The sequence below is a fragment of the Rana temporaria genome, chromosome 13, assembly GCF_905171775.1.
Source record: "Rana temporaria chromosome 13, aRanTem1.1, whole genome shotgun sequence".
Lineage (NCBI taxonomy): Eukaryota > Metazoa > Chordata > Amphibia > Anura > Ranidae > Rana > Rana temporaria.
This window is the reverse complement of record NC_053501.1, coordinates 55,995,741-56,022,815: the sequence shown is the minus strand read 5'-3', so window position 1 is coordinate 56,022,815 and position 27,075 is coordinate 55,995,741. Positions and strand designations below refer to the sequence as shown.

General features: G+C 39.7%; 1 protein-coding gene across 11 annotated transcripts in view; it reads left to right on the top strand.

Annotated features, from left to right (window-relative positions):
* Positions 1–27,075, top strand: part of LOC120920819 (ryanodine receptor 3) — a 692,572-nt gene that overhangs the window by 565,920 nt on the left and 99,577 nt on the right. For all 11 annotated transcript variants that reach the window (XM_040333156.1, XM_040333154.1, XM_040333152.1 and 8 more), the window contains 7 exons: positions 331–404; positions 2,326–2,343; positions 5,757–5,837; positions 7,472–7,560; positions 10,436–10,564; positions 22,363–22,467; positions 26,968–27,049. In XM_040333156.1, the coding sequence (XP_040189090.1) occupies positions 331–404; positions 2,326–2,343; positions 5,757–5,837; positions 7,472–7,560; positions 10,436–10,564; positions 22,363–22,467; positions 26,968–27,049 (578 nt within the window). The remainder of the gene's footprint in view (positions 1–330; positions 405–2,325; positions 2,344–5,756; positions 5,838–7,471; positions 7,561–10,435; positions 10,565–22,362; positions 22,468–26,967; positions 27,050–27,075) is intronic.

Below are 27,075 nucleotides of genomic sequence, written 5' to 3'. Positions count from 1 at the left end.
AGCGTATATATAATTTGTTTTTTATTTTTTTATTTATGGTGTACTTTCTTTTGTCCTTGGGAAAATGTAATCCTGTTATTTTCACTTGCTAAGTGTAAAACATAACATTCAGCAAGCTTATTTTCTCATGGTGAAATGTAACACTGTAAAGCATATTGTGAGAGTCAATAACTGATTCAAGCCCACGCTTTTTTACCTTACCGGGTACACTAAACACAAGGTCAACTCAACAGCGTTACTAACAGTACAGCAGAACCCCCTCACCCTACGTAAGTCGATTTAAGACCAGTTCTCATTTTGTTCTTTCTCTCTTTTTCCTTCTTTATTCAGTGTTCTTGACTTGAATGCATTTGAAAGACAGAACAAAGCAGAAGGCCTTGGAATGGTTACAGAAGAAGGAACACGTAAGTATGAGCGTCATTCTTATGAACACCTATCATTGAAGATTAAAGTCATACTTTACAATAAAGAGACAGAAATTGTGAACAGCATATCACAAATGTCAACACATTTAAGAATCCAACTTTTAGAAACTAAGATTCTGAATCCTGACTGAAGCATTTAATGTTATAGCTCGGAAAGCAATACTGTAATATGTAGACATTGAAAACTCCATGCCCTGTATTCATCTAAAGGAGTAATAAAATGCTACATTCTTGTGTAAAATTGGGAAACTAGTGTACAAGACCAGAATACTAGATAGCACTCACATTTTAGGGTTTAAATGTACCTGCATCTGTGCATGTTGGGCATATTATTTCATTTTTTCAGCACATCCTTTCTGCTTTGGGGTAACACAATCCACATTTTGGTGGACTGACCATTAAAAACATTTATGTGGAGTGGGACTGAATGTTTGTCTATACTGGAACTAATCCATGTTTATACAGGTTTTTTTCCCCGTAAAAATGCCCAAACCAGTTAGATAACAGTATCAAATCTATGGTGCAAACTGTTAGGAAAAGGGAGGTTGCTAAATTACATGTTTTGTCACACAATAGCCACTTTAGCAAACATTAATATATTGTTGAAACCATGTTGTTCCAAAGGTCAGTCCACCAAAATGTGATTTTTTTTTAGGTTTGTGAGCATTCCAGGGGGTTGAAACATCCAACAGCTTCTAATTTACCTTGACGGCTCCTAACTCCTAAAATGTCATAGCATCTCTTTAGGGATTTTTATTAATTTACATTGCTGCAGGAAGAATGAGGATGTCTGTGCTGCAACAAGAAGGTTGAGACTTTATCACAGGATGTAACAGAGCTGGGAACTAAGGCGGTAGGCTCAAGCAACCCAAAGATATTTGAGATGCGAATAGGTTCACAGCAGTAGTGTTCATCTATAACAAAGTAGCAGTTTTAGATGAACTGACACTTTTCTTTTTCACACCTGTTAGTATCAGATCAGTATTCTTTTTTCACTGTTAGTATCAGACTAATCTTTTCATATCTTATTATCTATTTATCCCTTAAATAGGTCTTTTAGAATTGCCCTTAGTGTCATGTTAAACAAACATGCTGTAGAGATGGCCTAATGCCGCGTACACACGACCGTTTTTAATATCATGAAAAAAACGTTTTTCCTCAACGTTACTCTTGTCAGGCCTGCCTTGCATACACGCGATCGTAAAAAAAAAAGCTTGAGCAAAGCTCGGTGACGTACAACACTTACGACGGCACTATAAAGGGGATGTTCCATTCTGATGGCGCCACCCTTTGGGCTGCTTTTGCCAATTTCGTGTTAGTAAAAGTTTGGTGAGAGACTTTTCAGTCTTCTTACTTTTCAGTCTGTTACAGCGTGACGAATGTGCTATCTCCATTACAAACGCTAGTTTTACTAAAAAGAGTGCTCCCGTCTCATAACTTTCTTCTTAGCATGCACGTTTTTTTCCTGTTGTTAAAGCCTACACACGACTGTTTTTCACAACGTGAAAAACGACGACGTTAAAAAACTACAACGTTAAAAAACGATGAGAAAAATTAGAGCATGTTCTAAATTTTTAATGCCCATTTTCACGACGCTCTGGAGCCTACACACATGGCATTTTTCTTGTCATGAAAAACGGTCGTGTGTACGCGGCATCAGGGTTTAGTGTGGGAACCACAATCTGATATCACATCCGTAAAATGCTTTTGCTTGGAAAACCTTTCAATACTTCTCATGAATGAGTTGTCACATTGTTTAGAGAGAAAGTCGGATGGAGCATTTGCATTACTGCCCAGATGAAGAGCATGTTAAGGTCCATTTTTTCATTGCAGAGTTCTGAATGTAGAAATCACATTATGCACCAGCAACTTACTATCTCTCCCTCTTTTTTTTACACAGTCATTGTCCGGGAACGAGGTAGGTGAATCTTCTTTCTTCAGATAAATGCATCCCTAATTACATTTTATTCTCTGCATTTGTTACAGTCTACGTGTTATGCTGAGGGCTGCATGTTTCTACTTGATAAACTAGCATATCAACTTTCAAATTATCAGCATAAGCCCTCTGACATTAATTCATTATCTGCTTATCACTAATATTCAGCTTTTACCTTCCTCTGGTTTTGTTTCACGTATGTTTTTTACATTGTCAAGTACATGTTTCTCCTTTCTGACACTGTAATTGCACAGTATGTGTTACTTTTAATAAAATGTAACTTATTTCCCTTGTAGAAGGCACACAGTCACACACTATTTTACTATACTCGCTTATCTGAATAATATGGTAAAACCGTATATAACTTGGCTACTGTAGATACCTGCACTTATTTATTTGTATAATTACTGTAGATACCTGACACAGCATACTGTCACAAAATATCTGTTGGACACTAGTATTGAAAGAAAAATCTATATAACAAACTCCATTTCTGCAAAATGCATTAATTGCCTGTTGGAGAGAGTTTCACCAAACCTCTTAAGATTTTACATTTGGTTTCTGTCCTCATGGATAGGTCATGTAATAGTGCCACATGCAATGCTTTGCTCTATTGCTGTTGTCACTATTGAACTCATCTCATTGACTGACCGCTTGAAAGTAATACTTACCCTTTCAACTTCTTGAGTGTGAATTTCATGAAAAGGCATCTCCATTTTAACAAATCCTCTCCAGATGCCACAAAATCACACTCAATAAAGCCTGATGTGACCTCAATTGTCACTTGCTGGCTTTTGCAGAAAACTTGACGGAACTCTCTTTTTAAACCAAAGGCAAACAAGACTCCTTTGGTTTCCTGATTGCAGAAATCTCCACAGAAACCTGCATATTGGGAAGAATGCCTATACAAGTAATCCCTCCAAAGGAGTCCAAATATTTCCTCACCACCTTTCGAAATTGTATGCCCCTACAGATGCCTTTTTAGCAGAAGCTGGTGCCCTCTTTTTCCACATATCTCTTCCATGAGTCCCTAATTTCTTATTTGCTTTAGCCCTAGAATGGAATTTGACAATAAAATCTGTAAAATTACATAAAAGACCTGACCCCAACGACTTTACAGCAACTTAAGTACAAAAGCTACTCTGACTTTCTGTCTCCTCTGTTACAGAATGTTTTCAACTACCTTCATGACTGACAGTTCTTTCACCCAGACTCTCTTATGGCTGCAATTCCTATGACTTCTAAACCCAACACTGATGATTCTAATTAGTCAAACTTCTGACCCATTTTATTATTAAGCCTTGATAAAAAAAAAAAACTCTTTACCAAAACCCTGGCTGCAAGGGTAAACTGAGAGGTAGAGGGCCTTATTCATAAAGATCAAGTGGGCTTTATGCCTTCTAGGCAAGCTTGTGATAACATTTGCAAAATAGCTCTGTTAACAGTCCTCTGGGAAAATAAATATCTCACTTATGTTACTGTGGCTATATATCAAAAAAGTATTTGATTCTCTCTTTTGGTCATATATATTTTATATTCTGGGCAAACTGAGATTTGGCACAAATTATTGTTCCTGGATTTTCACCCTCTGTAGTGCCCCTACAGCATGTGTGAGCTATGTTGGTTTTAAGTCCTTACAGTTCCCAATCCTTGCAGCATAGTAGGTAGGATTTCCCACTGTTTCCACTTTTATTAGCCTTGGTAATAAAACCTCTGATCCATATAGTTAGATCATCCCGGGATATCTCCGAAGTAAGGGTCATTTTATACACAGTGCGGTGATCAAAATGTTTCTTAAAAGAAGAATGCCAGTCACTATTAGGACACACAGAAAATAATTGTTTTCCTATTCACACTGCAATGCAGTTTGAAGCTATGCTGCAGCAATAAGCGATAAAACGCAGTGTCCAGGCAGAATTAAATGTCACTGTACAGCAGTGCAATGCATCACGCTGCTGTACAGTGACATGAATGTACTGCAACTTTTGTGCACTTCAAATACAGTTTAGTGGGAAAAAAAGAGAGCTGCATTATTAACTGAATCACGCACCACCCCCTACCCCTGGCTAACTGCAGCTGCCCTTTTAATGTGAACAGGCCCTAATAGTGGCTGAGTGTCAATGTAAATAAAGCTAATTTGCAGACATTTTCTCACAATCACCAACCCATTTGTATTTTTGCCTGCATAAACCCCTTTTATAGTTCAGTCGCATTTATGTTCCGTTTACATGTTTACCCAATGAAGTTTCCCTTCTAACTTTTTTGCTTCAAAATCTACAGTGTACTTTTCTGTACCAATGAGAAACATTTAAACTTCCTTAAGGGCTGTATACACGGGCCGAATATCGGACGGCATCGGCTGGCTCAATAAAAAACGCCCAATATTCGGCCCCTGTGTACGGCAACTGGTCCAACAGAAACTGGATGTTCGGCCGGCTTCTGTCAAAAGGGCAAGACTAAAAAAGATTTGCCAATTGGCAACCAATCAGCGCTCTCAGCCAATGATTGAGATGGCTGACCAGTGTTTTCTTTCAGGGGGCAGTCCCCCTGTCAGAAAACAATAGCTCAGCAGGGGAGATTGCTGTACTAACACCAGATTGTTAGTACCGCTTTTTTTTTTCATTCAGCCCGCTTGTGCGTTTATTCAGAATTCATTGCAGGTTCACTTGACCTGCAGTTCGCATGCTTTAAGCTGCTTTTTCATTCCTATGGATTTGTTTCCGGAGCAAAGCAGTCTAAAGGAAATAAAGGTCTAATGCCACAGGGGACATGAGCATTGGATTCAGAAGCAAGTTTAAGTGGATTTAACCCAACCAATTCAACTGTTTCCCAAAAGAGTTACAGTCAAGGCATGCCTTGAATGCTTACTGTTAGAATTACTAATGTGCTAATGTTATTTCTAAAAAGAACCGTCAAGCAATAAAAAGCCTGGTGTAAAATCTGATCACATGTGCAGCACTATGGCAACTGCAGATCAAATAGAGGCCAAGATCGCAACTTTCTTGGCTGTAAAGAACAGGAGGGTTTAATTCTGCTGTATATGCAGAAAGCTTTCAGTTTGATATAAATATAAGATGCATCTGAAATTTTGCATTGACTTCTATAAAAATATTTTAAGCAAAAACAATGTGACGCAACATCTAAAGCAATAATAAATGCAACTAAAAGTTGCTCTACTATATCTAATTTAAAATCCTTCAAGATCCTTCTAAAATTTCAAAACTTTGAAACACTCATTAGGTTTAGTCACATATAAGTAAAAGCTGAGTTTTGTGGTGTAGATACCTGGGACTCAACTACAGCTAAAACAGATGGTAGCATAACTGAACAAGAAAGATTATTAATGATCACTATGTATTTGCTTAACATGACTTGATATCATTTGTGTTTCCCAGGTGAGAAGGTTTTGCAGAATGATGAGTTTACAAGGGACCTTTTTAGATTCCTGCAACTGCTGTGTGAAGGACACAACAATGGTAAGATATTTCCTAAGATGTTATAATGCGTCCTTTCTACCAGAACTGGGCTGATAAACAGGCACGAGAGGCACCTACCTTCGGAGTACAGTGAAGGAAGCACAACTGGGGTCTCAGAACTGCAGCTCCTGCAGATTTCATCAGAAAATACGTTATTTCCTATGTAATCTGTGAGGCATAAATCTTAAGCCTCATACACACGGTCGGACTTCAAACAAACTTTTCCGTGGATTTTTGTTTGAAGGGCGTTGGCTGTGAACTTGGTATGCATACACATGGCAGGACTTTTTTAGAAAACTTTCCCCAAGTTTTTTCATCTCTTTTCTGCTCTTTACCACCACCCTTTGGTCAACTTCTGCTATTGTTGGTTGATTTTAACAATGGTTCTGAGCATACGTGTTGCAGAGAGAACTTTTGTCCGATGAAAACTGAAAAAGTTTGTCCGATGGAGCGTACACACGGTCGGATTTTTTTGAAAACCTGCTCATTTTGAAGTTTGTTGTCAAAAAGTCCGACCGTGGAAATCCTCTTAAGGCCCGTACACATGGTCTTTTTGCCAACAAACTTCAAAATGAGCAAGCTTGCAAAAAAATCCAACCGTGTGTACGCTCCATCGGACAAACTTTTTCGGTTTTCATCGGACAAAAGTTCGCCCTGCAAACGGACAAACTTTTTGGCAAAAAAAGTCTGATGGTGCCTAGTCCGACCATGTGTACAGCAAGCCATCGGACTTTTGTACAAAGTGCAAATACGCATGCCCAGAACCAATGTTAAAATCAACCAACAATAGCAGAAGTTGACCAAAGGGTGGCGGTAAAGAGCAGAAAAACCATGTGATTTTGGGAAAGTTTTAGGAAAGTTTGCAGAAAAGTCCGAGCGTGTGTATGCTATGGGTGTGCCCGGCCAACTCCCTTTGGACAAAAATCCATGGAAAAGTCTGATCGTGTGTAAGAGGCTTTAGACACTCGCTATCATACTTTTATGGAATATTAATAAACTCAGAAACACCCCAAGAACTCATTTCCTGCAGGCATTGGTGAGAGATCTGGGGATAACACTCTCTCAAGAGCAAAAAGACCGGATTTTGGCATTTGAGTATAAGGCATCAGTAGCGAGTAGATACCAAAAGGGAGGGTATAAAATTCTAACCAGATGGTATAGAACACCATCTGTACTACATCGAATCTACCCCCAGACGACAGATGTCTGTTGGAGGTGTAAGACAGCTGAGGGAACATTAATACACATTTTCTGGGAATGTGAGAAAATTAAAGAATTATGGAGAACGGTGATAGAAACTACTAAAAGAATAACAGGAATGTCTCTAGTAAACAGACCAGAAGCACTTTTCTTATTTGATATTCCTATATCAATGTAAAAATATAAAAAATATAAAAACTCAGTGCTCAGACACCTTCTCACAGCCGCTATGGTAGACTCTATAGTCCAATGGTAGTTGTTCATAGAAACCAGGCAGCAACACTTCCATTATGCATTCCGTTTTGTTGTTTTTTTTTTTGTAAAATCTACAAAAACTAAAGGGGAAGATTCATTTCTTGTATATTTATTAGAAGATACTGTACACAACACATCTGTTACCATGTTCCCTTTTTAATGCAGACTTTTTTTTTAAGACTTTCAGAATTTCCTCAGAACCCAGATGGGCAATACCACTACTGTAAATATTATTATTAGCACCGTGGATTATCTTCTCCGTCTCCAGGTAATTAAAGCATGCTTATTAGGCAGCCTCTCCACGTAAATAACATTATTTGGAGCCCAATTGTCAGAAAAAGGTCTTTGCTATGGTCCATGACACAAAAAATATTCACTACACAAAGAACAAAAATGATAGAGAAGGAAAACCTCTCCTAAATCTGCATTTAACAGGTTTAATCAGCAACTTTTTTGTGGTTTGGCTTCAGCTCATACAATGGGAATGTGATTCCTCATATAGGTATGGGCAGGGCATTTTTTCTCAGAGAATAGGTGAAGGAACTCACCCTCTCTGTCCAACTCTCTGCCCCAACAATGCCCAAACCCCGCCCAACCACACCCAAAACTCCGCCCCGGCCACACCTTTAAAAGAGGAGAGAAGTACAGCGGCACCATAAAAAATATTGTAATGAGTTAAGGCTTAGAACTGCGTATCACATAAGGTGAATCCCCCAAAATCACCTCCAGTTCTCCTCTAATCAAAAATCCCCCCCCCAGCTCTCCTCTCATCTCAAATCCCCTCCAGCTCTCCTCTCTGTACAAAGCCCCTCCAGCTCTCCTCTTATCACAACCCCCCCCCCCCCGTAAGCTCTCCTCTCATTACAAATCCCTCCAGCTCTTCCCCCAGCTCTCCTCTCAGCACAAATCCCCCCCAACTCTCCTCTTAGCACAAATCTCCTCCAGCTCTTCTCTCATCACAAATCCCCCCAGCTCTCCTCTCTGCTGACCCCCCCCCCCCACACACACACATACTTTCCCAGGTTTCCTCTCTGCACAAATTCCCCCAAGGCTCTCCTCTGTATACAATGCTCTCCCCTCTGCTAAACACAACACACCCTTTTCCTCTCTGCACATATTCCCCCACACAATTTCACAGTGCACTCCTCTCTGAATGAACTTGGTCTCTCTGGAAATATCTCCCCAATTTTCATTCACTGTGACAGGTCTCTCACCTCTTCTGCCATCACCGCTCTCTGTGGTATGTGCAGCCTATTTTATTTTATTTTATGCACAGTACAGTGGATCAGAGAGCTCCCTCTACTGTATCACAGAGCTGAGGAGGTGTTTCAGGGCTTCTCCGCTCCATGCTACAAAGGCTGAGTAGCAGCGGTAAGCAGCTGAAGGTTGGAACCTGGGACCTTATTAGTGATCAAGGGCATCAGCCCTGAGTGCACAGGGCTAGCACAGAGAAGCCAGTTGAGGAAGTGCACTGTGCAGAATGCCTCCTCTACTGGCTTCAGTATTAAATTTCAGGCTGGAGAGGAGAGGGTTGCCAAAGGTTTCCAGAACGCAGTAACATAGGCATGGGAATATTCATCTGCCACTGTTTACCATTGGTAATGTGATATTAATTTGCTTGACTTGTTGCCTTTTGTAACAGAGAAAATGTGTTTCAGTATAGGTAATATAGAAAAAGGATACTACAGTTAATTTTGTAGAGTGGCAAGTGGAACAGTATAGTTTGTAATGAATGGGCTACAAAAAAAATACAGAACAGTGTGCCAAAACCTAAATAAATCCCACTTTGTATACTTACAATTATAATTTAAATTGTTAATTAGTGTGTAAGATCAAGTGTGGAGCAAAGAAAACTGGAGAAATGATCCATAGCAACTAATTAGTTCCCTTGTTTGCTTTAAAAAATTAAAACCTAATTGTTGCTATAGTAAATGTTCAACTTGTACGCCTGATTCACTACTTTGCTTTTTAAAATCACACTTCCTTTTAATGCATACATTGAATTTGCATTAGAATATACCTTAGACTAGATGTAAACCCTTACTAGATGACTTTTAGGTTCTAAAGCACAGTGTTCAACGTTTTTTTTTTTTTTAAATGGTGACAGCGTGGGTGGAGAAGATCCCCTGCTAGCTGTCACTCTATGCAGTGGAGTGGGTAATGGCTCCTGCAGTGGGAACATGTTACATGTTTCACTCGAACAAGGGGTGGAACATGTAACATGTTCTCAAAGGTGAACTTATCCTTTAAATGCAATTTAGTTTTGACATCAGCGGAGGTCCCGCGGCAATTTGTTTCTTTTTCTTTTTGCCCATTGCATTCTTTTTTTCCACTATAAATCATTACCCACTGTTTAAGACTTTATAAAACATCTACATTCCGTTCGTACCCAAGCACCTTCTTCCTGTATGCAGTGAATGCTTTCTTCTCAGCATTCACCGCTCGATCCCGCGCATGCTCAGTGTTGCGATCACAATGAGCGGCATCGTCTAAAATTCCCATCCCCGTTGTGATGGCAACGCCGTACCGCACTGAATCTTGGGAGGCGTGACACTTAGCTCCCATCAGACAGTGCGGTGCAAGGGGAAGACAGGAAACATGACTACTTCCGTGGGAGAAAAAGACCGGATGTCAGAACTAAAAGATAAATAACAAGGTATTTACAAAGAAAAAAAAATATTGGGGTGCGAATTGATTATATATGCCGTTAACTAAATGCAATAAGACATACTTTTAAATTTGGGTGGAACTTCGCTTTAAGTATGTTTTTTTTAACCGTTTTAAGCATGTATTTTTCTGATGGGATCATCATTATTATGGAATACTTTGACGTTGCCTTCTCAGATGATATATTACTGTAGATTGTATCAGCTTAAAAAAAACAGACTTTGTATATGATTGTATTTGAGGTTATTATACAAGGACATGTTGCAGAGCATGAATTTTACATTAGATCAGTAGGTTGGATAACTGATAGTATTTTTCTCCTTCCAGTCATCTCTAAATTTGTGGAGGCTTAACATTATTTTATCTTGGTAGATAGCCCTGATAAAGATACAATTCAATTATACACTTGGGGTGCAAACCCAGTAATTTTAAAGATCTGTTCATTCAAGACCACAACTAATGTGATTATTCTGCAGGAATCTATCAGTGACTTCTACTGGTACTACTCAGGGAAAGATGTGATTGAGGAATCTGGACAGCACAACTTTTCCAAGTCTCTGGCTGTTACCAAACAAATATTCAACTCGCTCACAGAATACATTCAGGTAACAATTGTTTTACAAATTGTATGCGCTTCCATTTGTTTCACTTCAGAAACTTTATAGGTAAAATTCATTATGTTCAATTACTTGTATAGCAGAGAACCTAAATTGAGCAAAATATGTTCAGAAGGCTGTGTGCAAAAGACATAAATTTGTATTTTGTTTTTATTGCCATACTATATATACCATTTGTTTGTTTCAGTATCAGCTACTTTATATTCTTTTTTATGTTTTATTAAAATTGTATTGAAAATAAAAATATTCAAAATGTATTAAAATGTAGGATTGCTTTTGCACTATATGGACAAATTAAAAAACATTTAGTATAAACATTTTTTTAACTTGTATAGCTTCACCAGTTTTTTTGAAAAAAAAAAACATTTTTTTTTTTTTTTAATCTTCAAATTCATATTCATCATTTTTCTGTTTCATCTGACATTAGATCGCCACTTTTTTTTTATTAAAAAATGGGAAAATGTTGAGCAAAAAAAGTCAGAAAACCAGTGAACTAAGACATTTAGACAACCTGATCTCGTTTGGCACCTTCTTTGTAAACAGGCAGCTCACTAACTTATTGTAGAGCTTCCATGCGCCTTGGGGTTCCAATGACAAACCTGGATTTTTGTAGTGGTATTTTAATGCCCCGAGCACCTGAACTGAACAAATAATCGCATTCACTGGCATATAATCAAGAGTAAATTTAACATGCAATTTTGTTTAATTACAGGGGTTTCTTTGACAATGTAAAGTACAGTCCTGTGGCCAAATTCAATCTTTATCACTGAGAAATGCCATAAAATATATAAGCTGAAATAAATTTACTATCAAAAGACAAAGTATACATTCCTTATTGGTAATACATAATCCCCCCATAAAGACCTGACATCCTCGTCTACCAAAAATATATAAATCTTTTATAACGTTGTCAGGTCTGATTCCCCTTGTAGAGACATAGGGACAGATTCTCAAAAGAGTTACGACGGTGTAACTCAGGAAACACCGTCGTATCTCTGTTTTTGGCCCCGGGTATCTATGCGAGTGATTCCTAGAATCATTTTCGCATAGATACGGCCAAGATCCGACAGGTGTAAGTCACTTACACCGTCAGGTCTTAGATGTAATGCGACGCAGGCCGCTAGGTGGCGTTTACGTTCAGTTCTCATGTGACTATGCAAATGAGCCTGATACGCCAATTCCCGAACGAATTAGCGTCGCGTAGTCGTCGCGTACGTCGTTTCCGTAAGCGTATGGTTACCCCTGCTATATGAGGGGTAACCTTACGCCAGTCCGCCGTATGCCATGTTAAGTATGGCGTCGGGTCCGCGTCGGCTTTTTCCGTTGGTTACGTCGTTTTCCTAAGTCGTTCACGAATACGACTTTACGTCAATGACGCTCACGTCGGCGTCATTGACATTTTCCGTCGTGATCTGGAGCATGCGCACTGGGCTATTTTTCCGCCCGGCGCATGCGCAGTTCGATCGGCGTGGGGGCGCGCTTAATTTGAATACAAGCCGCCCCCTTTGAATTACGCGGCCATACGCTGGGCCATTTACACTACGCCGCCGCAAATTACGGAGCAAGTGTTTGGGGAATACAGCACTTGCTCCTGTAAGTTGTGGCGGCATAGTGTAAATAGCTTACACGCCGCCGCCGCAGGATGTACGGGAATCTGGCCCATACTGCAAGGCATATATTGCCCCAATATAGTATGTGATACAATTCTCTCACTTATGCATACCAACTTTTCATGCATATTTGATAGACAAGTCATGTGGATTTAAAGCTTAATTTGTATCTGTGGTTTTCGTTTATAATTATCAAAAAATTCCAAAGCATATATATATGAAATACTATTAACTTGTGAATCCAGCAGTAAAATGAACAGCATCATTTGATTATTAAGATTTTAAAGCAACAAAATGAAGGAAGAATAAAGCACAAATAAACAAAAGGAACGAGTAGACCCTTTTGGGTGGATTTATTAAAGACAAATAGACTGTGCTAGTTTTCAGGCACTTTACATGTGCTGTTTTTAGCGCTAAAACTACCTCAGTGTGAAAGGGGTCTTACAAAGCTCTGGAGCAACTGCACTTGCAGTCCATTGTAACTACTGAATTAAAATAAAACTACAAAAGCTACATAGTGGTTTAAAGCCCAGTGATGTTTAAAGCCTAGTTATGTAAAAAATGACATGTACAGTATCTCACAAAAGTGAGTACACCCCTCACATTTTTATAAATATTTTATTATATCTTTTCATGTGACAACACTGAAAAAATTACACTTTGCTACAATGTAAAGTAGTGAGTGTACAGCTTGTATAACAGTGTAAATTTGCTATCCTCTCAAAATAACGCAACACAAAGTGTCAATATTTTTTCTGGCCATCATTATTCTTAACCCCCTTGGCATGGAGATCACCAGAGCTTCACAATTGGTCATGGCATCTGAATGATACACTTATGTCAGATTCAATCTGTCATAAGGCAATCATAGAAGCGATTAGGAATTTCATTTCTGACCATGCTAAGGACGAAACAGCACTCCCTTTAAAATGGGAAGCTCTAAAGGCAGTACTAAGGGGGCTGTTTATTCAACATGGTTCGCGCCTTAAAAAAGAAAAATCCATAATTATTCAAAATACTTTATCAAAACTTCACTCTCTAGGAACTTTACATAAAACCAGTCATTGTGCAGAAATATTAGCTAATATATCGTCCACCAGGGCATCTCTTTTGCAGCTTTTTGAAATATCCCATAACTTATACCAACGAAGAAGAGCCCTGAACAGATACAGATTTGGTGACAAATGTGGGAGACTATTATCACGAACACTGCATCCCTGTTCTTCCCAGACCTTTATACCTAGTATAAAAAAGTCATCTGGGGAAATTACATCAGACCCACAATCCCTTCAACAAACTTTTAGAGACTATTTCTCAGGCCTCTATAACTTGGCTCCATCTCCATCCTTGGAGGATGCAGTGGGAGCCAACCAACATATTGAAGAATACGTACAGGAAACTACTATCCCATTATTAGATGACGATAAAAGAAAATCTTTAGATTGTCCCTTTCAACTTGAGGAACTACTGGATGTGATTGCTGATATTCCATCAGGAAAGAGTCCAGGTCCAGATGGATTCACCCCAAAATTTTACAAAACTTATAAAGAGTACCTATCTCCATTTTTGCTTCAAGTATATAATTCTATTTCCTCTAGGAATCAATTTCCAACTCAGACATTAGAAGCTCATATCACTCTGATTCCAAAACCAGAAAAAGATCTAACATTATGTTCCAGTTATCGCCCGATTTCGCTAATTGGGATAGACCTAAAAATCTATGCTAAATTGATTGTGCTACGTCTCCAACCCCTTCTCCCAAACCTGGTACATTCAGACCAGGCGGGTTTTATACAAGGTAGAGAAGCATGTGATAATACTATAAAAACTTTTCTATTAATGAATTTTGCTCAAACAGCCAAAATACCAGTATGTCTCTATTCAGTTGATGCAGAGAAGGCTTTTGATCGGATTGGATGGCCCTTTTTAAAACAATCATTGATGCAAATAGGTCTGGGCCCAAATATACTTCATAAGATTCTGGCATTATTTACTAATCCTGAGGCTAGAATAAGGATTAATGGATCGTTGCCAACAAGTTTTACTATACAAAATGGTACTCGACAAGGATGACCCATGGTTGCAGGAAAGAAGTTTGCTCTCTGTATGGCCGGCCTAAGACTGGAGCAGCCAGAATCTGGAGCAGATGTGCATGGCAACCAAACAGCGTCTATGTTTCATATTCATAGCTTAAAGTTGTTGTAAAGGTACAATTTTTTTTTCCTAAATAGCTTCCTTTACCTTAGTGCAGTCCTCCTTCACTTACCTCATCCTTTGATTTTGCTTTTAAATGTCCTTATTTCTTCTGAGAAATCCTTGCTTCCTGTTCTTCTGTCTGTAACTCCACACAGTAATGCGAGGCTTTCTCCCTGGTGTGGAGTGTCATGCTCGCCCCCTCCCTTGGACTACAGGAGAGCTCTGTATGTTGCAGATAGAGAAAGGAGCTGTGTGTTAGTGGGCGTCCTGACTCTCCTGCAGTCCAAGGGAGGGGGCGAGCATGACACTCCACACCAGGGAGAATACCTTGCATTACTGTGTGGAGTTACAGACAGATGAACAGGAAGCAAGGATTTCTCAGAAGAAATAAGGACATTTAAAAGCAAAATCGAAGGATGAGTTAAGTGAAGGAGGACTGCACTAAGGTAAAGGAAGATATTTAGGAAAAAAAATTGTACCTTTACAACCCCTTTAACTAAAGAAGCCAAAGATAGAAGTTGATTGATTGCCATGTACAGCGCCCTGAGGCGATTCAGTTCGCATGTGCTGCGCTATATAAGTTTCTCACTCACTCACTCACTCACAGCTGCTCCAGATTCTGTCTGCTCCAGTTTTAGGAAATCCCCCCACCACAAACTTTAGAGTGGTTCTAAAGGCTGAAGTTTTTTTTACCTTTATTCATTGTACGCACAAAGGTAAAAAACCTTTTGTGTTCATTGCCCCCCCCCAGCCACCCAATCATTACCTGAGCCCCCTCCGATCTCAGCTGTGTGAAGACTCTCCCTCCTCATTGGCTGAGACAGCAGCGGGAACCCATTGTCTCCCACTGCTGTCAATCACAGGGCAAGCAGCTTTCTCTGGGTGCACTGCTTGAGTTGGAGGAGTCTGGAGTGACGGCAGGGGACCCGAAAAGAAGAGGATCGGGCTGCTCTGTGCAAAACCACTGCAGAGGGCAGGCAAGTATAACATGTTTGTTATTTAAAAAAAAAAAATCACTTTAAATTTACTATATAAATTGTATTTACTGTTTTCCTAGTATTTCCATGTAATGTGCCACTTCATATTTTTTTTATAATAAAATGTGAACTAAATAATTTAGAAAATTCTGTAGATGAGGGGCAACTATTGAAAACAACTTTCATAAAAGTAAATTATCTCTTTTTATGCAGAAATAGAGATGTGTTTCTAGCTCCTTTATCAGCTAAAATTGGGGGCTTAGTATTTCATAAAAGAATTTGCTTTCAGTGCTGTACAAAGATGTGGCTGTGATGTGCAATGGGCAAAGCATAAACACAGCCCTGCTCCTGTGCAGATTGTAAGCATCAATAAAGATCTGTAAGAGAATTCTGTGAAAGCCAATTTCTGGTAGTCTAAACTATACTTTGGTGTGTGTGCCAGATCTCATGGCTGCAGATAAAAAAAAAAGAGAGATGTCTTCACCCACAAGGACAGCTGCCAGGAAAACACCCATTTGCAAATTCTGTAACATTTGTTGTAATTTTTAAATAATAATAGTAAACTTGTTTAGAAGCACCATTGCATTTGTTATTTAGCAGACTCACCAGTACCACATACAATGCGTAGTGCTTAGGTTAAAGTAGAACTATAGGCAAAACTTTTTTATTTTTATTTTCATTTTGGATACAGTAAGGAAGGCTTATCACCCTATCAGATTTGTCGCCATATGTGTGGAGATTTCCCGTTACTTCCTGTCCCATAGCCAAACAAGAATTGACAGGAAATCCCTGCAAAATTATGGAATTCATTGGGGCCACGCCAGGTCACTGGAACTAGTGTCCCTATTGAAAGATTTACCCTCTATTACTCTTCTTGGGACAACCCAACGTTTTTTTTTTTTTACTTTCACTTTCAACGATAACGGTAACCGGACACATAGAGAAGAAAGAGTGAACAGGGAGACAGACAGCAATAATAACCTAATAGGTGTTCTAATCTATCTCAATTATGTCTGAAACTAAACATTTGTTTTACCTTTGTTATACATCGACTTCTCTTCAGGTGCAAACTGTTCCTGAGGGATTCAACTGTACAGTATGTCCATGTCACCTAAAAGATATAAGCCTGCCATGGCAATAAAGTCCAGGCCTATCTTTATAATGTTCCTAGAGAGACTCTAATTAAGTCCTCTGAACTAGTCAATGGGTCTACTGTGAAATGTACACTCTGTGATAAGAAAAAGTAAGAGCCTGTGTCACCAGGCTTTGAGCGTGTATCAATGGCATACATTTGATACTAGTTTGAGATCTTTCAGAATTAATTGATGCATAGATAGGTGCATTTGACTTTTTGCTGGCCACCTTCTGACCTGCATTTGACATACTTTAAGGCTCCATGCACACTGGAAGCTAAAAAAAGCTACAAATAATGCCAGTAGCTTTGCAGGGAGCCATTTCAACGTTTTTTTGCGTTTTTGCAATAGCGATTATTAGCATTTTTCAGTGTAGCGTTTTTATTTTTTCAATGGATAAAAAAAACACTGGCAAACTGCGTTTTTGAGCGTTTATCAGCGTTTTTCAGCGTTTTGTGCTTGTTAGCGCCTTTTCCCACCAAAAAACGGCACTTTGAACGTGATTTTCGGGCATTCAGAAAAAAGCCCATAATTTCCACTGGTCATTAATGCTAAAAAATGTCCATGTGTGCATGGACACGTACGCTAACAAAGGCCCGGATTCACAAAGCACTTACGCCGACGTATCTACAGATACGCCGCGTAAGTGTAAATATGCGCTGTCGTATCTATGCGCCAGACTTTGAAACCAAGATACGCCTGAAAATAGGCTTCATCCGACCGACGTAACTTTCCTACGCCGGCGTATCATGGGCGCATATTTACGCTGGACGTATTTGGCGCACCCGTTGATTTTCTATTCACATATGCAAATGAGGGAGATACACCGATTCACGAACGTACGTCCGTCCGATGCAGTGCACGTAAAGTCTTACGTCCGGTGCAAAGTTATGAGGACGGATAGTTTGGTTAAAGAAAACATTTAAGACTGTCTTGAATGTTCAATCAGCAGAATCTTTGAAAAAAGGAACATCTTGAATCAGTACACTCAGATGCTTGTTAAGGACAGAAATAGCAGGATCAACCACAGGAATAGCCCACTCTTTATTCCATTGGACAGAGTTCATCAAAAATTCTTATGGGAGTAAATATCCCTTCAGGAGTGACCCAGCAGTCATAGACTGCACATTCTATCTGTTCATGAATGATTTTTAAGTTTTTGTAGGTCTCTTTGTGCTCAAAGGAGCATGGTGAGATGGAGGAGAGTCAATCTGCACAATGCCGCTTTTAAATGTTATCAAGCACATTGGGTGAAGCTCCCTCTTCAGTATAGTGTCAATGAGGGGGAGAAAAATCTTCCACAGTTTCCTCCAATGCTGCCTTAACCTCCTCTTCGTTCCCCTGTGCGTCCTCTACTTTAGGTATGGCATATTAAAATTTAGCTCTAGCTGAGAGTAGGAGAAGAGGTGGGGCATTTCTGAGCCTTGGAAAAGATGGCTGTATTAAAGGAGTAATCTGTCCAAGAAAATGTGACACAGATGCAACACATTCTGCTTTTATCAAGTAGGTTGCTTGTTTTGGGTTTGAAATAGAGCTAAAATTAGATGCTGAGGGCAAAACCAGTTATTGCTCTGGTGCAGGGGGCACATTGTTAATTTGAGGTTGAGTCTTGTTATTGAGCTGTTATTGTTGCGGTCTGCACAGCCTAGACCTGGTACAGACCTGAAACAGCCAACTTTACCTAATGTTAATATTCTGGGTCCATGAAAAAATGCACAGCCTAATAAATCCTCCAGAAATCTGCACTGGTATTTAATTATCACTTGGAGTATCTGGTACTTCTCCAAAACATCTTCCTATCCAAGATTTTCCCTCCAAGTACAAGCTTCCAACCCTTCACTCATATGTTTGGGCATTTAAGAATGTTGGCCCCCTTCGTGCCAGTCTCTTTTGCCCAATTTCACTTTGGATTGTTGAAACTCGACATTTTGGCTGTGGCAGAGGAAGCCATGGTCTTTGGACAAGCACATTCACCTATGACCCAGGAGCTGGCTTGCCCTTGCTCAGTGGATTACATACATAGTCTGAAATCAGGAAAGTCCTTTTTGCTCTTGTTCTGGAAGTTCCTCATGATTATTGCCAGCCTAGGGAGCTGTGAAGGACTTGTGGATTCTCTCTTGATACAAGGATCACTGGAGGAAGTTTGTAACATTCTGAGTGATTCGGTTATCTCTTCAATGCTGGACCTTTCAACTACAGAGTCATCCAATCAGGATTAATTCAGAAAACACCACTGCAGTTGCTTACATCAACCAACAGTGGGGAACCAGAAGTCTCGCAACTCAAAGTGAGATGGATCAGATTCTGGCTGCAAATTTACATGTACCAACCTGGTCCGCCCTGCACATTCTAGATGATGAAAATTGTGAGGTGAACCACACATATTCATTGCAGGATAGTCTATACCTGGGTTATCACATATTCCTTCCAGACACACCGGGCCAGATTCACAGAAGAGATACGACGGCGTTTGTCTGAAACGCCGTCGTATCTCTCAGAGTATCTATGCGACTGATTCATAGAATCAGTTACGCATAGATAGCCCTGAGATCCGACAGGTGTAATTGTCTTACACCGTCGGATCTTAGGATGCAGTACCTCGGCCGCCGCTGGGTGGAGTTTGCGTCGTATTCCAGCGTCGGGTATGCAAATGAAGTTTTACGGCGATCCACAACGTTTTTTTGCGTTCGTTACGTCGTTGCTAGTCTAGTTTCCCGTCGCAAAGTTAGTCGTCGTTTTACCTGCCCTAACTTTACACAGCCCATGTTAAAGTATGGCCGTCGTTCCCGCGTCGAATTTCAAAAAAAAAATTTCTTGCGTAAGACGTCCGGGAATACGAAAGTACGCTACGCACGTCGCCGTTCGAAAAAATGACATCACTTCGCGCAAAGCACGGCGGGAATTTCAAAACGGAGCATGCGCAGTAGGTCCGGCGCGGGAGCGCGCCTAATTTAAATGGCACACTCCCCTTTGAATTACGCGGGCTTACGCCGGAGGCCGCCGGCGTAAGTTTTCACGCAAGTGCTTGGTGAATCAGGCACTTGCGATGAAAACTTGCGGCGGTGTAACGTATATACGATACGTTACGCCGCCGCGATTCTACGCAAATCTGGCCTACCCTGTTTTCCACACTGTACTCTATGAGTATCCCATAGGGCATAACCCACACTTGTAGCTATGGCAGAGACCAGGCGAAAGTGAGCCAATTTTAAAACAAGAGGTGAATATTCACTCTGCAGGTGCACAAGACTCAACCTCAAATTAACAATGTGCCCCCTGCACCAGAGCAATAACTGGTTTTGCCCTCAGTATCTAATTTTAGCTCTATTTCAAACCCAAAACAAGCAACCTACTTGATAAAAGCAGAATGTTTTGCATCTGTGTCACATTTTCTTGGACAGATTACTCCTTTAATACAGCCATCTTTTCCAAGGCTCAGAAATGCCCCACCTCTTCTCCTACTCTCAGCTAGAGTTAAATTTTAATATGCCATACCTAAAGTAGAGGACGCACAGGGGAACGAAGAGGAGGTTAAGGCAGCATTGGAGGAAACTGTGGAAGATTTTTCTCCCCCACATTGACACTATACTGAAGAGGGAGCTTCACCCAATGTGCTTGATAACATTTAAAAGCGGCATTGTGCAGATTGACTCTCCTCCATCTCACCATGCCCCTTTGAGCACAAAGAGACCTACAAAAACTTGAAAATCATTCAAGAACAGATAGAATGTGCAGTCTATGACTGCTGGGTCACTCCTGAAGGGATATTCACTCCCATAAGAATTGTTGATGAACTCTGTCCAATGGAATAAAGAGTGGGCTATTCCTGTGGTTGATCCTGCTATTTCTGTCCTTAACAAGCATCTGACTGTACTTATTCAAGATGTATCTTTTTTCAAAGATTCTGCTGATTGAACATTCAAGACAGTCTTAAATGTTTTCTTTAACCAAACTATCCGTCCTCATGACACAATGGTCCTATTTACATATATCATGTTTTGGAAAAAATCAGGTTGGGAAAAATTATACTCATCCTAAAGGTTTTTTATCTTTTTTGAATGCTCTAAGTCCAAGTACCCCTACATTATCTACAAATGTTGCAACAATGTTTTTATATTTTTATTTACTCAACCCTACCCCGCCCGCCCAATCCTTTTTACAGAAGCCTTTGTTCCAGCCGACTTATGTATCCCCAGCTTCCTTCAGACACTGGGAAACACTTCATCTTACAAAACTGTACTATTTAGCTAACTCCGCTGGTATGTGTGCTTTTTCTGTGCTATGCCAGGGTTTTCATCTGCCAGCATCAGAAACGTTTTGCTACAACCACATTTTCATAAAGTCGGTCAGGCCTCCCTCTGATTTTGAATAAACTCATTACCTTTGAATGTTACTGCAAAAAGGACTCTGCAGTATCAGGACATGCTCATCAAACTGTCCGTTGTATTGGTTGCTTGGGCACATCTCATGGTGTATGAATAATATGCCTGTGTCCTGTACTGTAAAGAAGAATTTTAGAGTTTTGTACTAGGAGTGGGTGGAGCCTGATGAGGAATCAAGAGACCTGACCCATTAGGTTCACTTTACTTTTGAGTGACACCACACTGGGATGGGTAGATCCATGGCCTATATTCAGTCCACCCATTGACAAGTCATTTCATAATAATGACATTGCCTTATTTGAGTATGACATTGCCTGTATCCCCAGCCTCTCCGTTTACATTTAGCTTTCACCTTGGGAATCTCCTGGCTGACAGCGGAAGGGAGGAAGGGATAGAGCCCTGTGCAGGAAGCTGACACATACTGTACATGATAGATTCCCTGACACATTCACAGCCCACTTTACTGGTTTGCCTCTGTAGTCCAGCTCAGATCTGGTTAATTACCAAATCTAAAAATTAATGGTAATTCTTTAAAGTTGAACTTGATTCTTTTAATCAACATTAACTACTTGTAATCCTTATGCTCATAGTTTTAGTAAATAGGTAGGTAGGTATATACAATTTACTTGTTTTAGCTTTTTTTTAAATGTCTTCAATTCCTTCCTGGTTTCCAAGCCTAGTCCAAAAGGATGTCATACATCTCACAAGTCTTCATAGGCAGTTGCTTTTTCATCTAGAGAAGGGGAGGAGGGGTTTTCTCAGCTAAGTACACCTTCCTGTCTGCATGTCCAAGCTAAGGGCAGATGGATTCCAGGAAGTAAATGCTCAATAAATAATATGACTTGCTTTAAATATAAAAAAAATTGTCTCGGCTTGGAGTGCTCCAATACAGTTAGGTTCTGCTTTATGGACCTTTTGCTGTCGCAGCAACAAATTCTTAAAGTGGTGGTAGTTGGAACTACCAGAATTTGCACATGGCTTTAATGTTACTGGCACTGGAGAAAATGCTTGCCTGAATTAATTAAATTACTGCCGGAAAATTCTTGTTAGAATTTTATTGCATTCCCCAGCATGTTTTTAGCAGTGGATGCCTTTAACATTATTGGAAAATACCTCCGAAATTTTTATTGCCCACCTCCCAAAATACACCATATAACAACTTTATAGAACATTTATATGTTCCCATGGCATATATTTGATTCTCCTAATGTTAGCTCTATAATAACTGAAAATGTTAAGAACCCTGCAGGTGTATGTTGGATATTAGGAGTTATGGATATTATGCAACTGTCAGAAAAACACCATCAAGGTGACAATAATAAAGAGTGACTGTATGTGTAATATTTTTTTTTCACTCGATCAGTATACAGCACAAAATAATGGCTATGGGATCAGGTTGCTTTCTGTTTCCTGCTTTTTTATTAATAATATCTTGATCTGTTCCAGTTGAACTAAAACTATAATGTAACACGTGACTTCTGTTTCTAGGGCCCATGCATAGGGAACCAGCAGAGTTTGGCACACAGTAGGCTATGGGATGCTGTGGTTGGTTTTCTCCATGTCTTTGCAAACATGCAAATGAAATTGTCACAGGTAATAATCTTATTTCAAATATGTAATATTGCTGTTGTAGCTTTTAATTTTTATTATAGTTTTATGTGCCTCAAAATGAAGAAAAATGTCTTGCATATGCAATGTTTGCGATAGCCACCCATTCATATTATGAGAATTATGTTTGGAGTAATATAGGCATATTTGACCTTCACTTTTTTATTTATTACAATAAAAGTGACATCCTCTCCCTTCTCCTAGTGTATGCAGTGGACTATAAGCACAAACAGGCTACAAATGTTCATGTGTTTACAGGAAGGAGATGGTGAAAGCCAGTTGGGATGTCACTAGCACTCTGTCTATTCATATAAAGTAGAGTTGAATTATTATTGTTATATCATGTGACTTAATCTCTAATGCTCGTTGTGTTATCAAATCACATAATTGGATAGAATCCATGCTAGGAAGCTCAAATCTGCTAAATGTAATGGCTAATTCTTGCTTTTGAAAAAAAAAAACAACATTTAATTTAAGTTTCTAATCTGTGTTGAGTATATATGTGAGCTACATAAATGATTACATACAATTGAAAAAACAATATTTCCTTGAAGTCTGACAAATGTATCCTGAAGTGAATACTTATTGACATGAAAATCATATTCAAGAAATTATCTGTTAATCGACTATTCAGCTGATGACTTGGCAGAATTTATCTCCCTCATATGGGTCTATTTAGTGGTACATAGGCTGCTAATTGGGATCAGTATATGTGTCTTGTTAAGTAATTGCAATTTAAAAGAAAACAACTCTCTGGTTCGCATCTTCCTCATGACCGTTAATGACCCTTATATACGGCAGCTCAGCTTAAAGAGTCTCCCATGGGAAACATGTTCCCTGAAGACGCTAATATGTTCTTTTCATTATAAGGGTTTCTGTATTTGGATTTTGCGTATTTAGCTTATGCGTACAGACCTCTTGACAAGAATGCAGTTACAGACCTCTTGACATATAATGTTGCATTCACAAGAAAAGTCATGTTGAATTTAAAAACAATTAAGTTTTTACAAATATATTTTTGTTGCACATGTTTTAAAGGCATTAGTTATATTACATTAAATACAACTGTAATGCCTTGTACACACGATAGGAATTTCTGATGAAAAAAGTCAGATGGACTTTTTCCATCGTATATTCAGATCGTGTGTAGCCCCATCAGAGTTTGTTCAACTGAAATTCCGATGAATTCCATCAGATTTCAGATATAGAACATGTTCTATTTTTCTCCGATGGAATTCTGTGTGTACGCGGCATTAGGTGTCTAGCTGAAAATATGGCAATTTAAGCTGCTCAACCCAAAATATTTTTTTTCAAAAAGGGTGGTTGGGGGGGGGGGTGGTTGGTTGTCATCCTCAGTAGATAGAAGCAAATTATATTATCAGGCTGTGGTTCCTTTCTACAAGTCTATGTATGTGCAATATTTTCAGAAATAGACAACCCTTTTTAGACTAATATCTAAGGTAACTTGGTTTTCAGCCTGATACAGACATTCTGGGTGGTGAAAAGAGATCCCCTTGCCCACATTCTAGACAGTAAAAACCTAGCGGAGATTAAGCTTCATCTCACTTGAGAAGAAATTAATTTTGTGTTAAGTTGTTCTTTAAGGTCCAAGTGGGATTAACGTGCATACAGGTGAAACAATTCTGTATTGCCTGCATCTAATGCTTGTCTGCCATCAATTACCATCATAATGAACAGTTTCACAAAGATTTAGCAACAATTGTTCAGTGAATTTTTATTTAATAAAAGAATAAGCTTGATTCATGAAAATTATTGTACAAAGCATACTGTTACTGAAATCACAAATGTTTCCTGTAAGGCCCCTTTCACATGTGCGGACCGTATGTCCGTATTTTCATCCATTAGTTGCGGATGAAAACGGGACATACATTGGTCCCTATGTGATTGCAGGTGTCAGCGGATGACCATCCGCTGACACCCGTAATCACCCACCTCCGCAAAGCTCAGATTTTTCGGACAGAAGAAAATCCTATTTTTCTTTCGTCTGGCGGATCGTGTTCATCCAATCCCCCCATAGGGGAGAGCGGAGGAAAGACAGGGCGCAGGGGACTGCCCTGTCAGCCTGCCGGATTTTACGGAGGATCCCCGCTGAGCTTTACGGACACACGGAGGCGGATCATTACTGATCCGCCCCGTGTGAAAGGGCCCTAACTTTTCATACCAAGCTTATTACCTGAGCTTTTTGAGGAAATCCGGAAAAGCCCTGAATAATAACAGAACTATCATTTAAATTTATAAGGCTATTCACTGTCTAAACCAGGGGTCTTCAAACTACGGCCCTCCAGGTGTTCAGGAACTACAATTTCCATCATGCCTAGTCATGTCTGTGAATGTCAAAGTTTTACAATGCCTGATGGGATATGTAGTTCTGCAACAGCTGGAGGGCCGTAGTTTGAGGATCTATGGTCTAAACACTTATTTTAATGTTAGACATGTCATATGTCTAATTATTCTGCAATTAAACAGACTGGGCTCTGCCATATGCCTACCTAGGTCATAGGAAATAAAAGCCGTACATGGAACAGGAGGGGATATTATCAAAGAGCATGGAAACACAGTTATGTGGATCAGTTGTAATGCAGTTAGTGACGTCATATAGGCTTTAGATTAACCTTAACCTTGTGTAAACAACAAACTGGCCTCTTTAACAGTCACCTTTGCTACTTCATATAAGTTTATGATCCTTCATGTACACTCCACTCTCCCTCCCTAGCCACCCAAACTGCAATTCACTGCAAAGTTTCAATAGAATATACTGTGTATAGCACACAATATACTGTAGTTATATACACTGATCAGCCATAACATTAGGACCACTGACAGATAAAGGGAATATAAGTGATGATCTTGTTACAATGGCACCTGAAAGTGGGTGAAATATATGTGAAATATTCGAGACAGCAACTGAACATGTTGTTCCCAAAGTTGATGTGTTGAAAACAGAAAAAACGGGCAAACATAAGGATTTGAACGACTTTGAAAAAGTTAATGTTGGTTCCAATAGGTGTCAGAACACAATGTAGATCACAGTTTGTTGCATATGAGGCTGCACAGCCGCAGACCTGTCAGGGTGCCCATGTTGACCCGTGTGAACAGCCAAAGGTGCTTACAATGGTCATGTGAGCATCAGAACTAGACCACAGAGTAATGGAAGAACATGTATTCAAGGTGTTGACTTTGCCTCCAAATTATCCAGATTTCAGTTAAATTAAACATATTTGGGAAGTGCTGGAAAAACAAGTCTGATCAATCGGGGCCCCATCTCACAACTTACAGGACTTAAAGGATCTGCTACTGAGGGCTTGGTTCAAGATGCTATGGTATACCTCCAGAGGTTTGTGGAGCTCATGTCTCAATGGGTCAGGTCTGCTTTGGAGGCAGAAGGGGGATCTACTCAGCATTAGGTCAGTGGTCATGGTATGGTGGGTGATCATAAAGTTGTGGCTAATCGGTGTACATAGCATGGAGTACTGTATACTGTAAAGCACTAAACTGTAGAATATATGTAGCACAATACGTAAAACACATTACACTAACCTGTCTTTCCTTTAAACCATTGTTAGCTGTTCCTGACTTGTGTTAAATCCACAAACACATTGATAAAAGGCTGCTTGGAAAGTGTGAATGGACTGCAGTTTTACTGTAAACCAACATTGACCAGAGGTCAGGTACATGACCTTGGCCAATGAGGGTTCAAGCAATGCATTGTGGGATGTTTGCTAGGAGGAATTCCTGCTGAACATCCTTAAAATCTGGATCTTCCTTGAACAGCCGAACGTCCGACTCATCCACTATTGTCAGTCAAGGTATCAAAGCGCTAAAAACTGAAGAGCAGACTTGTAATAAAGGGGATGAAACACACTGGTACTGCAGTGGTTAAGTTTAGCTAAAATAAAATATCTACACCTTCAGTCTTACCTGTAACAAAGTATGCCCTGCGTTGTGCAGGCAGCTTGATCCAGAAGCAATCTTCATTGCAGGGTTGCCTGTCAATCAGAACAGCAGTAAAGATGGTTTGACAGGAATCCACCCCCTCGTTCCTCCTCCTTCCTTGAGAAAAATTTATTCTTGCCTCAGAACTTCTGGCGCTGCAATGGTAATATCTTCTCATCGTAATGCTTGTTCACACCCCAAACCCTCAGATCGCAAATACAGTGCATTTGCATGCTCCGGTTTGCATGATACAACAGTGCCATGCAATCCAGTGCAGCATTTTTTTTTAAATTGAGCATGCACTACTTTTGGTGTAATCCATTGAAATTTTAGCCCATTCAAATAAATGGGTTAAAAGTCACATCATACTGAGTCGCATAGGAATGTGGACCATGTTCCTGTGAAATTTAGATGTGAACTGGCCCTTCAGACAGAACAGAAGTAAAGATGGTTAGCTGCATGAGCAGATCATTTTAAGCAATGTAGAGCTTATTGAATAAGTTATTAATAAAACTATATTGTGAATTTTAGGACTCTAGCCAGATTGAACTGCTTAAACAGCTCCTTGATCTCCTTCAAGACATGGTGGTCATGCTACTCTCTCTTCTAGAAGGTAAGATACAGATTCTCTTCTAATGT